General features: G+C 33.0%; 2 protein-coding genes across 5 annotated transcripts; both read left to right on the top strand.

Moving 5' to 3' along the window:
• Window positions 1-3,809: 3,809 nt before the first annotated feature.
• On the top strand, window positions 3,810-8,191 carry LOC123903158 (protein PHR1-LIKE 1-like). 3 transcript variants are annotated; one of them, XM_045953069.1, is made up of 8 exons: window positions 3,810-4,054; window positions 4,998-5,424; window positions 5,816-6,011; window positions 6,099-6,175; window positions 6,257-6,296; window positions 6,715-6,772; window positions 7,354-7,423; window positions 7,559-8,191. In XM_045953069.1, exons 2-8 carry the CDS (start codon window positions 5,044-5,046, stop codon window positions 7,880-7,882), a joined length of 1,146 nt encoding a protein of 381 aa, XP_045809025.1. In that variant the 5' UTR covers window positions 3,810-4,054; window positions 4,998-5,043; the 3' UTR covers window positions 7,883-8,191. The 3 variants fall into 3 exon arrangements, with proteins under 3 accessions (XP_045809025.1, XP_045809023.1, XP_045809024.1); XM_045953067.1 differs by lacking the exon at window positions 3,810-4,054 and adding an exon at window positions 4,074-4,213; XM_045953068.1 differs by lacking the exon at window positions 3,810-4,054 and adding an exon at window positions 4,115-4,806.
• Window positions 8,192-13,102: 4,911 nt separating this feature from the next.
• LOC123903160 lies at window positions 13,103-17,154 on the top strand. Of its 2 annotated transcripts, XM_045953071.1 has the most exons (9): window positions 13,103-13,272; window positions 13,456-13,851; window positions 14,187-14,581; window positions 14,685-14,934; window positions 15,064-15,229; window positions 15,328-15,430; window positions 15,800-15,928; window positions 16,159-16,374; window positions 16,623-17,154. In XM_045953071.1, the coding sequence occupies exons 2-9, from the start codon at window positions 13,626-13,628 to the stop codon at window positions 16,902-16,904; spliced, it is 1,767 nt and encodes a 588-aa protein (XP_045809027.1). In that variant the 5' UTR covers window positions 13,103-13,272; window positions 13,456-13,625; the 3' UTR covers window positions 16,905-17,154. The 2 variants fall into 2 exon arrangements, with proteins under 2 accessions (XP_045809027.1, XP_045809028.1); XM_045953072.1 differs by having other exon boundaries at window positions 13,103-13,851; window positions 16,623-17,027.
• Window positions 17,155-17,192: the final 38 nt, after the last annotated feature.

Below are 17,192 nucleotides of genomic sequence, written 5' to 3' on the forward strand. Positions count from 1 at the left end.
AATAACTTTCTAAATCTCACATGATAATTATTCTCTAAATTTATGATCCGGTAGAAAAAAAATCATTGATCAGGAAAGACATAAAAATATTTCGTGATGAATAATATAGTCAACAATAATTTTGATATGATATACTTTTAAAATTGATGGTGTTTAACAATTATTGCACATAATTTTAATCACAATTGGTATACTTGCCATAGTGGTTGGAAATATTGCCTTGCACAAAATGGTTGCGGGTTCGAATCCTATTCAAGATAAAATTGTATTATTTTTTAATAAAAATTGCAAAATAAAATGGAGGGAAACAGAGAAAATAAATTAGGGTTTAGAGTTTGCCTGTGTATACAAGCTTATAATATAAAAAATTTTGTCTTGCTAGGATTCGAACCCGCAACCCTTCACAATGCAAGCCAATATTTTCAACCATTATGGCAAGAATACCAATTGTGATTAAAATTATGTGCAATAATTGATAAGCACCATCAATGATTTTTTTTCTACCGGATCATAAATTTAGAGAATAATTATCATGTGAGATTTGGAAAGTTATTTTCACGTGTAATTTGGAAAGTTATTATCAAACTCAATTCTACTAAATCAATTTTTTTTTGCAATACAACCAAACACAACCATAGTCATGTCACTAATCACATTCATTATTTTGTTTTTAATATTGCAGATTTAATATTAACCGATGATCAATTGATATAATATGCACTAGCAGACCAATTGTGATTTAAATTATGTCCAGAGGGTGTTAAGCTCCATCAACTTTCATAGGAAAGATTTTATACGACAATTAAGCACCATCAATTTTCATTGCACAATTTAAACAATTAAAAACCGATAATCTCTTATATTATAAGCTTGCTAACATAAGCTAACCCTAAACCAAATTTTTCCCCCTCATTTTCTCTTTCTTTTTATTGCAGCTTTATATTAAAAATATACAGATTTGTCATCGAACCTGCATCTCTTACTTACAATAAAACCTTTCAACCGCTAAAACATGTGCTTCAATTATGAAAGAATTTAGGAATCCTAATATGTTAACCCTGTTTTTCAATAAAATTTGAACGGCGGAATTAATCACAATTTTTATTTATTTATGGATGTCTACTTAAGTTTATGTTCTTGATTACGTCTTTAATTTTTTTTTTTACCTTTAATTATCATCAATTTTTTAACCTTTAGTTATCAGCAATTTTTTTTAATAAGTAAACAAAACGATGGGGTTCAAAAATTATTTAAAAAATATATAAAATAAGCACATAAACAAATATAGAATAATTAATCCATGAAATTCCCTATACTACTCTTATTGAAAATGCTCTTAGAATTTTTATATTTTATTTTTTATTGTTACATATTATACCTAATTAGACTCAAGCATCGCATGAGTCAAAGTTCTAGTTTATATGTAAATTCGTATGATTTGATCGCTTCCATATAAATTATAACCAACTAAAAAATGTTTTGAAAAGTGTGCTGTGAGGATGATAATGTTAGTTATACATTTTTTAACATAACTTTTGTTAAGATACATATTGATTTGACATTCGTATACATTTTGAACATAAAAAATACATTGTATCGAAAAATATGGGGAGGTGATTGTCTCAAGTGAAATCAACCTCCCATGAAATCACAACCATTGATATTTTTCTTGCAAGTGTTTTATTATTTAAAATTTATAAAATGAATGGCATAGATTAGCACTTTATTCCCTCCCGTGAAACTGCTACGGCCTACGGGAGACCCATGCCCAAAAATATGTGTTAATGTGTTACTTAACACTGTTTATTGTGTAGCACCATTGGCCAAAAGAGCTTCAAGAAACCAAAATGCCATCCTACATCAAGAAATCAAAAGTGGATCCATGGGGGACAAACGGCGAGTACTGTTCTTGACAAGGAATAATGGAGCTTCCAATTAAGTGATTAAGTAGCTCTAGCATATCTACACATATAATATCATTTATAATATTTTCAACACAACACGTAAAAAACAGAATTAAATAAATGGGTCTCAACAGTATCATAAAGGGATTTTTGTGTATGTTTGGTTTGACGTTTGCAGCCCTTTAACGCACGTTTTCACCATTCAACGTGATTTTCTCATCTTAGGATCTTGTTTGGATTTCTGTCCTTCAACGTGATTCTCTTGTGTAGAATCGATTCTATTAGAAGCAGAAAATCGTAGCTTCTGCGTTGAAGGCAAAATCAATTCTTCATTTATGGTTTGTTGACGGTTACATAACACCATATTAAATAATAGGGATGGCAACGGGCGCCCATGGGTGCGGGTTTGACACTTACCAAACCCACATCCGAAATCATCACCCAAACTCAAACCCAAACCCAAAGACTGTTCGGGTGGCAAAACAACACTCACGCCCACACCCATTGGGTTCAGGTTTTTTTCAACCAAACCCGCAACACATTTGAAAATAATTTGCAAATTTAAGAAATTAAATTCCAACATAGACTTTGAATTAAATTACAACTAAAATTAAGGTCTTCCAAGGAAATTCAAACATAGACTTTCAAGAAATTACAATATAGACTTTCAAGAAATTAAATTACAACTAAAATTTAAGGTCTTCTAAGGAAATTGAGGAAGACTATAAGGGTAATTAGGTAATTATAAAATATTTCGGATGGGTGTATGTGTTTCGGGTGTGGGTTTGACTGTTACCAAACTCACACCCATATTATCGGGGGTCACCCGAACCCAAACCCAAACTCAGTCAAATCGGGTTTCGCCCGTTGACTTAGGTTTGGGTTCGGGTGGGTCTTTTGGGTTTGAATTTTTTTGCCATCCGTACTAAATAAGCATCACTATGGTGGCGGTGAAAGATGAAATTGGGTTAAAATATGTGTGAGGGGTGGTAAATTAGAAAGGACATAAAATTGAGGTCAAAATCGCTTGTCTTAAAATTGTGAGGTTATAGTTTGTACATTTGTGAAATTTAAGGGGTTAAACTTGCAATTAAATTAAAATTCTATGTACTAAACAATTTTTTGTGTTAACTAATGTAGCCCAATTGTTAACTACTAGAAATATTTTGTAAGGGTCGAGATTCGAACCACGAATCTCTTATTTTTGCACAGTTAAAGTGTGTGACTCTAATTAAAAACACGTTTGACAAAACAAAAATCACATTTGACATTGATATATTTTTTATATTATTTTTCAAAATAAAAAAAATTCTACTATTATTTCTCAAAATAAAACTTAAAACATTGTAGTATTAATAAAGTCAACAATTTATTTTTTTGAACAAGATAAAGTCAAAAATTTATAAAAGTCAAGATACATCTGAATCAGATGGTTGCAACCAAGGTGCAGAAAAACATATTTCATATTTTCTTCAACAAAATTCGATATCCAATTTAAAGAATTATTAAATTATTAAATTAATTCGTAGACTCAACTGAAGACGGAATAAAATTTTATATGAATTGACCGTACTAATTTGTGCGACTAATCCCACGATTCTCAAGACTCAAGTGAAAGCTGAACAAATTTTTATGAGGAGTACTAGCAACACACTTTTTAACAAACACACTCTAACACACACTCTTTTTATTGGTTAAAATTTTTATGGGTCCCATAAAAGTTATATGGGTCCACATCTTTTTATGGGATCCAAGTGAATTTCAACCAATAAAAAAGAGTGTGTTGGAGTGTGTTTGTTAAAGAGTGTGTTGCTAGCATTATTCAATTTTTATACCGAACACATTTGATACGAAGAATATTCGATTTATCGATAAAACTTAAAGAGAGAAACGCTCTGATATGTAAAAAAAAAAAAAAAAAAAACCTACGTCACAGTGGGAATGTGACAAGTGAGAAATGATATAAAAGAGGCGAAAAACAAAGTGGGAGGATGATGAGGTGAGGTGGTGGGGTTAGCCTCTTATTCTTACGTCCTCTCGTTCATCTTATGAGACAAACTTAACAAACCACAATCCCCCAATTCATAATTAATTAATTAATTAATTAATTAAATTATGCACTAACGCTTCTTTCTGCTACTCTTCCCAAGGTTCGATCAATCTTTCTTTTATATTCTCTCAATTCAATTCAACTTTAATCTCTTCAATTTTATTCCTTTCAATTCAATAAAAATGAATAAATCATGTAACTGTTTTTGATTTGTTATTATTGCTTTTCGTCCTTTTCGACGGTGATTGTGCAGTGAACGGTGAATCGTCTTCAATTTTCCATTGATTTTGTTTACGTGAACTCTTCAAATCAATGTTGTTGTGTTTCTGCATATTTTATTGCCACAAGTCTTACGAATATATTCCACTTGCAAAACAAGCATTAGTTTACTACTATCTGTTTTTTTTTTTTTTTGTTGGTGTTTTTGTGATTAAGCTATTTTCTTTTAAGATGTATGAAATTATTGGATTATATTTTGTATAGTTATGTGATTGGCAATTATAATTGTAATTCTCTGATTAGTGATTAGTGATTACTATTAGGTTCGGTTTGGATTGATTGGATTGACTTATTTGAGAATTGAGCTTATATACTGACTGACGTAAAAACCTGTGAGACTGGGTGAGAGAGCTTATGAAAACAACTTATGATATGTCCAAAGTTGTTTTCAGCTTATTCCAATAAGTTCTCTGTAAGGATATCTTATGAAATTATATGAAAACAATTTTTTTTGTTTTAATAAAAAAATTGGGGAAGGAGAAATTTTTATTAATTCGAGTGGCAATAATGACAATTTTACAACTGTCTCTGATGGGATTCGAACTTGGCACCTTGACATTATAAAGCTAAACAGTGAGCTTACACCTCAAGTGTGAAAACAATTTTATTTTCTTTTATCTTTTGTTATAAAAATAGCTTACACATGCACATGACATGAGCAATTATATGATAAGCACTTATGTTATTAGCGTTTAGTTTATTAATTTATCCAAACAGGAGGAGGAGATAGTTGACATACAACTTACTTTTCATATTGAAATCAGGTCATATAAAGTTGATTGATTCAATTGGAAGCCTTTGGTTGGAGCTATGTCTTCATCTTATCCCTCGTCCTCGATGCAGGCTGCATCAATTAATTCCAACATCAGAAGTGTTGGGCACATGTTTTCAACCTCTGCTGATCAACTCCCTGATAACGTCCCGTTTGCCTCTGCTTCAGAAATACATTCTACGCCATTCCCTCAAGAAAGTGATGTTCTTTCCTGGGGAACAGATCCATTTGATGATATTCTTCAGTTTCCTGATGCTCCCATCCAGAATGATCATGTGGAATACAGTGGTTCCGACGTCTTAGGTGGAAACGCCAAAACAACTGATTTCAAGGAGTGGGTTGATCAGTTAATGTCTGTTGATGAATCTCCTCAGCCGAATTGGAATGAACTTCTCAGTGATAACAATATAGCAGAACAGGTTTGTTTCTTACTAGAATATGAGGCGGAATCTCAGGCCTCTGTATAGTTAAGGATCATGGTTGTTTATTATGAATGAACTAGTTTATGATGCTGATGAAAATCAGGTCAAGTGGTATGTGTATAATTATCTGCAACTATCCAGTTGTCGGCATTATAATATAAACATGCCATGTGATTTGCGTTGGTGTGTGTTAGGTTTATTTTTCTTTAAAAAAATCCATTCATCAATCATTGCCTTGTGAGTATAAGTATGTGTATATAGTTCATTCCCTCTTTCCATCCTTTCGCTTTGTATGTGCTTCTTTACCGTTTGAAATATGCTGTTTATTTTCACTTAACTCTTTGTCCATCTAAATTTTTTTTTATAATTAATTTGTTTTAATGTGTAGGATCCAGAAATACAGCCTTCTCTCTTGATGCAAGAGACCCAGGTTTCACTGCAGCAGTATGTACCATCTAAAGAAGTTAATGGTCTTCCTAATTCTTCTGTGTCGACTACATCACAATCTAAGCCTAGAATGCGTTGGACTCCAGAACTTCATGAGGCCTTTGTGGAAGCAGTCAATCAGCTTGGTGGTAGTGAGAGTATGTTCGCTTCTCCTTAATCTTGTACTTATTGTCCTTCTTACTAGAGATTTACCTTGTTATCTCATGGTGTTAATATACATGTAGAGGCTACACCAAAGGGTGTCTTGAACTTGATGAAAGTTGAGGGCCTTACCATCTATCATGTGAAAAGCCATCTGCAGGTACATTTTTTATTTTTCTTCTATCCTTGGGTCTGTTTTAGTCAAAGTGTTATAATTAATTATTTGTTCTTTCAATTTCAGAAATATAGAACTGCCAGATACAAACCGGAACCATCAGAAGGTATGTGCAAATCTATATGGCTGTTTAATGTTCATATAAATCAGGTTGCTTTTTGTTTATATCTATGGTTTAGGGTTTCTTCAGTCATCACCTGTAAAGTTTCCAGAAAGATGTGTTATTTGTGATATATAATTGTTTTTTTTAAAAGGCAAATATTAGTAAATTAGTTTTGTTAGAATTTTGTTTCCTTTACCAAGGTTTGAATCATGATATGTTAACTCCTACAACTTCCTTAACACCAGGATGGGAAAACCAGTTGTTATGTATTGTCGCTTTTCATGCTTACGTATCTGTTCAAATTTATTTATCCTGTTATCTTTAGGGTTTAAAAACACTTAATAAGCTCGTGGATATGCAACAAGTTTTTGGATGAATCTGAGAATAATGGTGTGAATGACCTTTTTTTCCTTACCTTCAGGAATTGAAGAGAAGAAGTTGACTTCAATCGATGAAATGACAACTATAGACTTAAAAACGTGAGTCCCTCCTTTTTTTTTTTTTTTTGATGGACTGAGTCCCTCCTCAACTTATCTAGATTTTTTTTTCTTAATTGTTGATATTTTTTCTGACAATAACATCCTTCAATTGTATGCATAGAGTTTGAGTATAAATGTGTAATGTTCAATCAAAATAACTTTTGTCATTTACTCACTCGGTTCCAAAATATGTCAATGACACAAATTAAGGTAAATTACGAGAATCGGAAAATGAGAGAATAATAGATAGTAAGCATTATAATAGGAAAAACGCTATTAATACTTTATTGATATTGTAAAACGGCATATAAAATGAGACAATTTTTGTTGGCTAGAATGATTTATATTGTAGGAGGAAGGGAGTATCATATATTTGAATTTAAGATTTAACCTATGACAAGGATGTGACTTAAAAACTGATCCATATAGATCTAGTGTTTGCTATGGTATGATACTTGTTGTCCTCATTTCCAATATTTGTTGTCCTCATTTCCAATATTTGAAAGTTATTCCTTTTGCTTTAATTGTGTTGAGATGATATATCAATGTCTGGAAACATACTTTGGATTGTGGTTATGCAGACCTAAGGGAATTACTGAAGCATTGCGGTTGCAGATGGAACTCCAGAAGCGGCTTCATGAACAACTTGAGGTATATTTTAGTTGCTAAAATTCACTTTGTCTTTACCGTGTGATTTTGGGCGACGAGGTGGTTTTTAGCACCCCATACTTTGTAAGGAAGATGACGGTGTGTTCTGTTATTATAACTACAATACCTATTATGCAGATTCAAAGAAATTTACAGATTCAAATTGAGAACCAAGGGAAACATCTACAAATGATGTTTGAGCAACAGATCAAGTCGAATGATCCTTCTGCTCCACTATCAAGCGTAGTGGCACCTCCAACAGTTGAAAATTTAGAAAACAAAAATGAAGGTCATGAGAAACTTGGAACAAATGGTAGCACTCCAGATAACAAGCCTGAAGGAAGTTCCCAGGATACAAGCACAAAGCAAAAGGGAGATGATGCTAAAGTTACTGATGAACTTGAGCTGGAAGAAGGCCAATTTGTCGCACCACCCTCAAAACGAGCGAAGACTGACGAGTAAAGAAGAATAATTTCCAACCCTGTAAAGGCATAAGGCTTCTAGTGTGTCTGCTTCCGCAGATAACATGCTGGAATTTCCCTTTCTGATTTTGACTATGGCTTCCTTAATCAGTGGTTTGGTATAATTTGCATTGGGAAACTTCACTCCAGATATTTGTTGCATATTCTTGGAATGTTTGAACACTAGAACTTCTAGAAATATTTTTGGATCCTGGGATGTTTCAACTATATTATTAGTGTTTTTTAAGTTATGGGAGCTATCTGCATTCCCTATTTTTCCGATAATTCCCTTCCGTTTTATTTTTTGGTACATAACTTCCTCAATCTATCCTCATCTTTTTGGGAAGTAAACTTTTGAAATCTCTTTCCCATCATTTTCCCTTTCCTCTTTCCCTTCTCCTTCCTATGATTACCTACTAGTATAACATAACTATCTTTGAGATGAATGCAGCTAGTTATATTGAGAAGAAGGGCAAGAACCAAGCAGAGTAGTAGAGATACAGTGAATGGTTTGGCCGAATCTTCCTGCGGTAAATACTTATGTAAGTTAATTTTCAAATTAGAGAGCAAGGAAAGTGACCAAGTGTAATTATATTCTCTTAAAAGTGGTAGTGAACTTGTTTTAAAAATATAAGAGCAGATATTTATGTATTCTATAACTTCCCGATGTAATGTTTTTGAACAAGAAAAAAAAACATTACATCGGGAAGTTATAGAATACATAATGTCTATAACTTCAGATATTTATGTATGCATTCACTTCCCGATGTAATGTATTATATAACTTAATTTTGGAACTGTTAATGTCTTTCAGTAGTTAACTTCTAGAATGTAAAAATATGATATGAAAGTTAGCATCAAGAAGGTTGAACAAATTCATCTTGCATCCCAGTATTTAACTTTTGGAACAAGGTTTTTTACATTCCAGAAGTTAACTTTTGAAAGTTAACATGAAGAAGGTAATATGCTCTCCTAAGAATTGTTAGGAAAGCGAAAATATTTTCCCACATGATTATGGTGATTGAGGTGCACTGCAGAGGCATGGCAAAAGGAATGAAGGGCCTCTTTGACAAGATGAGCCTGGCTGGCTTGAGTGAACAAGAGGCAATTGTCAACAAAAAAAAAGGTGAATGCGAAGAATTCCACCCTATTCAATTTTGAGCTTGGACACCTAAGTTGGGCAGTCCTGCCCCACTTTTGGATGGGCTTAAATGGGGTGGGCCACCCGCTTTGCCACTCTATTCAATTTGTATATTTGTAGGAACTACCTTGTTTGGGGCTTGAATGTGAAGAATTATCCCCCGCATGGATGGGGAGAAAAGGGCCCCCCCCGAGGGATTTGGGGGTGAGGATGCGATTTTAACTCTCGACTCTTGTCCTGTAGGACCCTGTTCCCAAACACTTTTTTAAAAGTGATTTTTATATGTATATATTCAAGTACCTTACATGCCATATATTATTTGTATTTTTACACAAGTATATCAATTTCGTTTATATATTTTTTTTGTTTGGTACAAGGAGGGAAAGAAAAGGGAAAACATCAGTGATTAACAAACAAATTATCTAGAAAATAAAGTCCCACAAACATCGGCTAACAGGATGAGACTCATTCCATAGGTGGAATAGCTACAGGAGAATAAACTTCGGGGGTTTCGTGTTCCATGTTTGGCTAAATAGTCCACATAGCACCAAAGCTCTTTGATGTCCAGCTCTCAAGCCAAAGTTAAACCGTGATAAACTGTCAATAATTCCACGTGAAGGATATTCGAGAATCCTATATTACCAGCAAAACTTTGTACCCACGCACCATCCGAGTTACGAATCAAGCCTCCGAAACCGGAAACTCCAGGATTACCGATACTACTTCCATCAACGTTCAAGATCATGCATGTACCCTCTGAGCATTCCAGCGAACCATTCGAGTGTCCAAACTCACATTAAGATTGAAAAAGCACTTTTTAAGAAGATGTGCATAATTATCGATGTACATCCTGAGAGTAAAGTAAGACATAACCTTGTTTTTCGTCCACATCTGATTTCTTGCTCTCCATAACCACCAAACCGTTGCTAGAAATAGGAAAATAGATGGCCCATCGATGCTATGTCGCAACCAGCTATATAAGTTATTTTCTTGGAAGAAAGTGTGGTTTGTGAATCCAAATGATTTCCATAAGCCCTTCACGAATTCACGGTCTCTTAAACAGTGCAGCGTTGTCTCTTCGTCCGTGTTGCACCTAGGGCAGAAGATATCTTGGAGCATCCCTCACTGAGAGAGCATTGATTTAGTAGGGAGCGCATTTTGGAGAGCATCTCTGGGTTTGTGAATCCAAATTTCGTTTATATATGAGGTTTATTATTGTTATAAGACTCACAATAATGTCGGAAGTTTTTATTTGTTCTATAATTGAAATTTAATTTTTTTGACTATTAGTTTGATTGAAAAATAATAAAAAATTTATACATTTTTAATGTTGATAGAGTCTTCACGAGAACCATGGAGATCTGCAGGGATGGAAGAGAATACTCCCCGGGATGAAAAATGAAGTTGAAAAGTATTTTTTAGATGATGATGATGATGATAAAAAAGAATGAGAAAAATACTCTGCCCAATTGACACTCCTAAATACCAACCTATATATTATCCTTAAAATATACGTTTATTTGTATTTCATAAAAATAATTTATTTACTTTTTAGTATTCAACGGGGCCTAAGCCCAAAAAAGGAAAAGTTTACATAGAATAAACTAGGATAAGAAGCACCCCTACAATCCTCTTCCACAATCTGAGCAAGGCTTTGTATACTATACACAAGCCATTCAAGTTTGCATGGTGCAAGGAGGATTTATATTATAACAAATACGAATTTTACAAAATTCACTGTTAGATTGAAAGTTTATATATCATATAAATCATCCATAAAAAAATTGAAATTTTTTTGAAAATTATTTGATATGTTATTGAGATTCATCAAGATTAACGGTCGTTACCGGTCGTTAATCTTGATAAGTCTCAATAAATTTTCAATCCAACAATAAATTTTATAAAATTCGTATTCATTATAATATAAATCATTATTTGTGCCTAATGCACAACATAAAGAGCTTGTGCATCGTAAACTTAGCCTCTGAGCAATCCTATAAAGAGTTTTCAAAGAACATAATCATACATTTATCTTCATTTCCCCAAACATATCTGCACATTTGTTTGATTCCCAAAAAATCAAGAAGGCACCAAATCTTCTTCATGAGAGCAATTCCCATACCACTAGTCCACTACCATTATTCTATCTCGCATTACATGCTTGCTATGATTGATTATGAAAGTCTATACATAAATGATATTTTATATGAAAGTCTTTTTTTAAATAAGAAATTAGACGATGGTAAATGTTAACAATTCTCAAGACCAAAAACAAAATGTTAACAATTCTTAAAAGGTGACTATGTTTTGCAAATTGACCATACGAAATAAATGGATCTACAATAACATTTTTATTGATTTTATCTAGGAAAGAAAACATAATTAATTAATCAATTAATTAAAAAAACACTAGAAAGTCTACTCGTGTTATTTTGAACTTTGATAAGTGATAACTGATAACACTAACAAATAAATATGAACAAGAATACCAACAACACGTAGTAAATATTTGTATCTTTTTGTAACAAAAAAAATGTATCTTTTAATTATTTTAGTTCAATGTTCAATCTCTAACCGTTTAACAAATACTCCCTCCGACCACAAATATAAATAAAATTGCATTTTTTAATTCATTAAATAACATATGTATTTGGTCTTATAGTCTAAATACATATGTTATTCAATAAATCTAAAAAGTTCATTTTTGCTTATATTTATGGCCAGAGGGATTACATTTTAAAAAATCATTTTTTTAACACGCATGTTATAATGAATTATTTCTTAGCATTTACTCTTTTGAAAAATGCTAACGAGTGCCCCTAAAACACTCTTTAAACATTATAAATATATCATATGAAACAAATTGCTCTGTCATGTGTTTATGTATTTTATCGAGCAAAAAATTATAATCTATTGATTAAATTAATATAGAAAAAAGCCACTAGGATTGATCTAGTAGTGGGGGGTTTGGGTAGTACGTTGTAGGTCCTGGGTTCGATCCCCAGCTCATCGTAAACAAAACAAATTAATATAAAAAAATGACTAGATAGTCTCTACCATATGAAGTGCCCCTTTTGTAGGTAATGAAAATTGAAAACTTCCACTATGAAAAAAGAAACCTTATTAACATCTTTGCATCCAAGACAGTAAGATACACTATATACACTTAGATTAACTAATACACTTAAATTCAACTCTCACTATCAACTGATTCAACACGATGTGTGAGGATTTTGATACACTTCTTTGAATCTTAACATTTGTCTTAAATATGATTATTCCATTAAACTCAACTTACCTAATTTCTTTTGTTTTCACTATGAGTATCTTGTCCACTGAACTATCAACCCACTTTTAATTGTAGTTGCGGGAGATCGAACAGTAATCCTTCTTAATAAATCTAGCGCCAACTAACGACGTACCTTACTTAAATTTGATTCTATATATGAAAATAAAAAATTAATAAAATGTGAGTGAAAAAAGAAGATAAATGTATGTGGCAACTGCACCAAATTAATCTCTTGTCCATTGGGACCCACCACACTCCACCCCTCAACTCAAGAATCCTTTCATGGTTACAACTTTGAAGCACTGCATTGGTATTTTCCCTTTGTTTTGTTCTCTTCCTATGCTTCCCATGCAGAAATATACTCCACCTGTTCCTTCACATTTCCAACACTTTTCCTCCTTTTTGTTTTGGCCAGACCAAATGTCCAATCCTTTTACCCCATTTCAATTTTATTTTTTTGGTACAACCTCATTTCAAATTAATTCATCACTTATATATTAGATATAATAAGCGGTGCAGATTTTACTAGACCTCTCATGTCACAGGCGAGAATCCAGTCTCGTGAAACACCAACACGATACTAACAAGCATGTAGTTACATTTAATTACTTTTATTTTTCTAAAATTATCATTGAATTCATTGAGATAGTTGCATTTAATTATTTTTATTTTTAAACTAATATTGATATCATTGTCAACATGCTATTGTTGTGGTTATTATATGTGTTAGTGATTCATAACTTACTAGTATAATAATAATATGTCACAAACACATGTTAGATATAAAAATGTGCATTAATATTCCTAAGGTTTCTAATAAAGTTGTTACATCATATTCTTATCTTCTTCCTTGATTATAACTCCACTTTTGTCCTTTTCACTGCATGTGTTTGTATGTTCTTTGATGATTCTTTTCCTTTCAACTTTGCATTTGATTTTCTTTTCATAACAAGCTATCAAGGTCAGAAACTCAAAGCTACCTTTCTTCTCCAAATATTTTTCAAATTTTCCAATTTTATTTAATTGTAGTTCTTAAGCATATTATCAATTTCACACAAAATTGTGTATAGTGTTTTTCTTGCTGACTCTTTAGTTTGTGTGTAACTTTCATAAATTTTGATGGAAACTTACATTAATGTTACAGTTATATGAATCATCACATCAAAGGGATGGCCCACAAATGTGTTTATTTAAGGAAACAAGTTCAAATGATTGTTTGATTTTTAAGGTTTGTTAAATATCATTGAAGTTGTTGGCACAGTGCAATACAATACAAGTGTTTGGTTTGAGACATTGAAATAGAGAAAGTGAAAAATGGAGGGAATGAATCAGAAATCTATTGAAAGAGTGGTTTCTCAAAAAGCATTACAAATGGGAAGTTCATTTCCATGTCAAATTTGTGTTGTTGGATTTCTCTGTGGAATTTGTCTAACTTCTTTGTTCTTAGCTGCTTTGACTTCTTTTGGTACCTTTCAGTTTGGTCCCATTTTGTTTTCATCAATGTCATCAATGGCTAATTCAACTTCTCATAACAATATTAGTAAGTCAATTTGTATCATTTATTATTTTCAATTTGTATCCGGTCCACTGAATCGCCTAATCTGATTCGGAGGTCAATTCTGACATCAAGTGGGTTCCAGCCCCCTCCCAAAAGCCTTTTTTTACTATGACTTTCTGTTTAGATAAACAATTTAATTAAGCGCTTATTATATCAATGTTTATGCATGAGTTCTATAATAGAAGATAAAATAGAGTCAACTTTTTCCGTATTAAGTTATAAGTTGTTTCCATGAGCTATCCGGAGAGTTTATAGAAATAATCCTATTAGTTTTATGATGACATTATTTTAATAATCACTTATGTTTGTTTTCTTAGACATGGTTACAGGATCCAACTGCAATTTTAAGCTTAAGGAAACTGAGAGATTATTGTATTTGAAGAGCACTAGAGAGCAAGAGACCGATGAGAGAGTTTCGTTGCTTTACTCATCTTGGAGTGAACTATTGAATAAATCTACAACTGGAGATAACGGAGACTTGGAGCGCAAATTTGGAATTAGAGGTTTTAATTTGCCTAATGCTCCACATTTGGAAAACTGCAAGTCGAAAACGCAACTATATCGCGATTTTGACAAGCGTATAGGAAATGAGAGGTTTCCACCATGGACAAGTTGGAAGGGGTTTTTGCAGACATTCCCTGTTGTTCCAAACGAGCATATACAAAATCCAAACCACAATGAGGCTGTATCCAAAGGGGCTTATCCACCCTGGGTGCGTTTTTCAACTATTGAACTTGATTTCGGTATTTTTTAAATAGGACACTTACGATACTAATGATAAAAAACAAATAGAATTGAAATATAAGCTTTTGCAGATTGTAGGATCTGATGAAGATAACTATCCCTTGACTAGAAAAGTGCAACGCGACATTTGGATCCATCAGCACCCTTTAAACTGCAGCGACCCGAATGTCAAGTTCCTTGTTGCTGATTGGGAGAGGTTACCTGGATTTGGCATTGGGGCTCAGATTGCTTCAATGTGTGGACTTCTTAGTATTGCAATCAATGAAGGAAGAGTTCTTGTAACTAACCATTACAACAGGGCCCATCATGATGGTTGCAAAGGTATACGATTCTGTAAGAAAAATCATGTCGCTATGAATATCGACAATGTTCATATATTATGAAAATGTTGCGAAACAAGAAAACAATATGAATGCATTGATATGGAAAAGGTCACTTTATCATATGCAGGGTTTTCCCGGTCTAGTTGGAGTTGTTACTTCTTTCCGGAAACATCACTTGAATGTCGTCAACGTGCATTTGAACTTATGAAAAGCGAAGAGTCGTGGAACAAAGGAGTCGTGACCGCAAAAGAAAGTTATACATCCAAGTATATATGGAATGGACCAACTCCTAGGTAAATCTCTCAGAATTAAAGTCTATGATTGCTTCAATACTGAGATTCTGAAAGTACTTACAGTTGTTTTGTTCTTCCGATTGTAATATATACTTCAGGAAATGGGGACTTCCATGGAGTTATTTGCAACCTACAACTTCTATAAATGGGAGTTTGTTGGTTTCTCATAGAAAAATGGATAGACAGTGGTGGAGGGCACAGGTACTTGTTAGACATGCATGAAAAGGAGTCTATGTCCTTATTTTGGTTATGTTTATGATTTATGTCATTTTCGGATAAACAGTTTAATTAAGCCATTCTGGTATAAGCGCTTATCATAGAAGTGTTTAGTGTTTATGCATAAGTTTTTTATATAACAAAAGATAATATAAAGTTAAAATATTTTTATATAAGCTGTTTTCATAAGCTATCCTGGAGAGTTTATGGAAATAAGCTGAAAACAATGTACATGCCATATGTTGTTTTCGTAAGTTCTTCCAAGCAATCTTCCAAGTGCTTATTTTAGTATATAAGTTCAAATAAGTCAATCCAAACATACCATAATCTTGCTGTCATAAATATCGTTTCCAGGCTGTACGCTACTTCACGAGATTTCCAACCGAATACACGTGCAACTTAATGAATGAGGCCCGCCACGCCGCCTTTGGAAAATTAGCTGCAAAAATGGTTCTTCAAAGTCTTACTGCAGACTGGCCCAAGGTGGTTGTTAAATTTGTTGCACTATTTTTCTTATTGAACATAATATGTAAGAGTATTAAGAGTTAAAAAGTATATTTATATATTTAACATTGCTTTTCATCATAATTAAAAGAGGAACCATGAAAAACTGTCCTATAAGAAAAACTACCTAAATTTTGCCTCAGGATAATCACAGCAGAAGTTTTGCATGAGTCAGTATTCATGAAAATTATATACTGGTCCTGTCTCAGGAAAGCAGTGACAAGCCAAGGTCTGATATTGAAGAATATGTATGGTCCAATCATAAACCATGGATCCCTAGGCCTCTTCTAAGCATGCATGTAAGGATGGGAGACAAAGCAAGTGAAATGAAGGTAGTTGAATTTGAAGAATACATGCAGCTTGCTGATCAGACTCGGAGACACTTTCCAAACCTTAATAACATTTGGCTTTCTACAGAGATGCAGGTACTAGAAATCTATCAGAACTTCTTGCAGTCATGGAATTCTGCATGACTGCAGTTAGACAATTTGGACTATCGAACCAAGATCAGATGATTCACATTTCAAATCGAGTATGTCAAGACTAAAATGTAAAGTTGGATGTGAACCATTTGATCTTGATCCGATAGTCTGAATTGTTTAACTACGACACATATAGGATTGAGAATTCAAATCCTTTGTTTAACACAAGTACTACTCTTGATTTGATTCAGCAAGTGATTGACAAAACCAGAGAATATTCGCATTGGAACTTTCACTATACCAAGGTAAGACGGCAAGCTAGGGCTAATATGTCAATGGCAGAATATGAAGGCAGCCTAGGTAGAGAGATCAGCACTAATTATCCACTAGTTAATTTCTTGATGGCTGCTGATTCAGATTTTTTTGTTGGCACATTGGGTTCTACTTGGTCTTTCCTTATAGATGGGATGAGAAATACAGGGGGAAAGGTAATGTCTGGATATTTGAGTGTTAACAAGGATAGATTTTGGTAATGTCTTGTAAATTTTAACATTTTTGTAAATATGATTGATTAATGTTCAACAAAGAAATATGTTTAATTGACACTACTTGTCTCAAATATAAATTGATCAAATAAAGTTGATGTATTTGGTACAATATTTTGGAACATCCATCATCTTTTTCTTACCAACTTTTGATTATATTTAAGACCAAGTAGAGTATGTATAATTACAAAAACGCAATCTCTAATCGTAAGAGTTATGAAAGGCTCAATTATTCAAACTGATTTATACATTTATGAAAGAACTTCTATAAATATG

Source organism: Trifolium pratense, linkage group LG1, assembly GCF_020283565.1.
Source record: "Trifolium pratense cultivar HEN17-A07 linkage group LG1, ARS_RC_1.1, whole genome shotgun sequence".
Classification (NCBI taxonomy): Eukaryota; Viridiplantae; Streptophyta; class Magnoliopsida; order Fabales; family Fabaceae; genus Trifolium; species Trifolium pratense.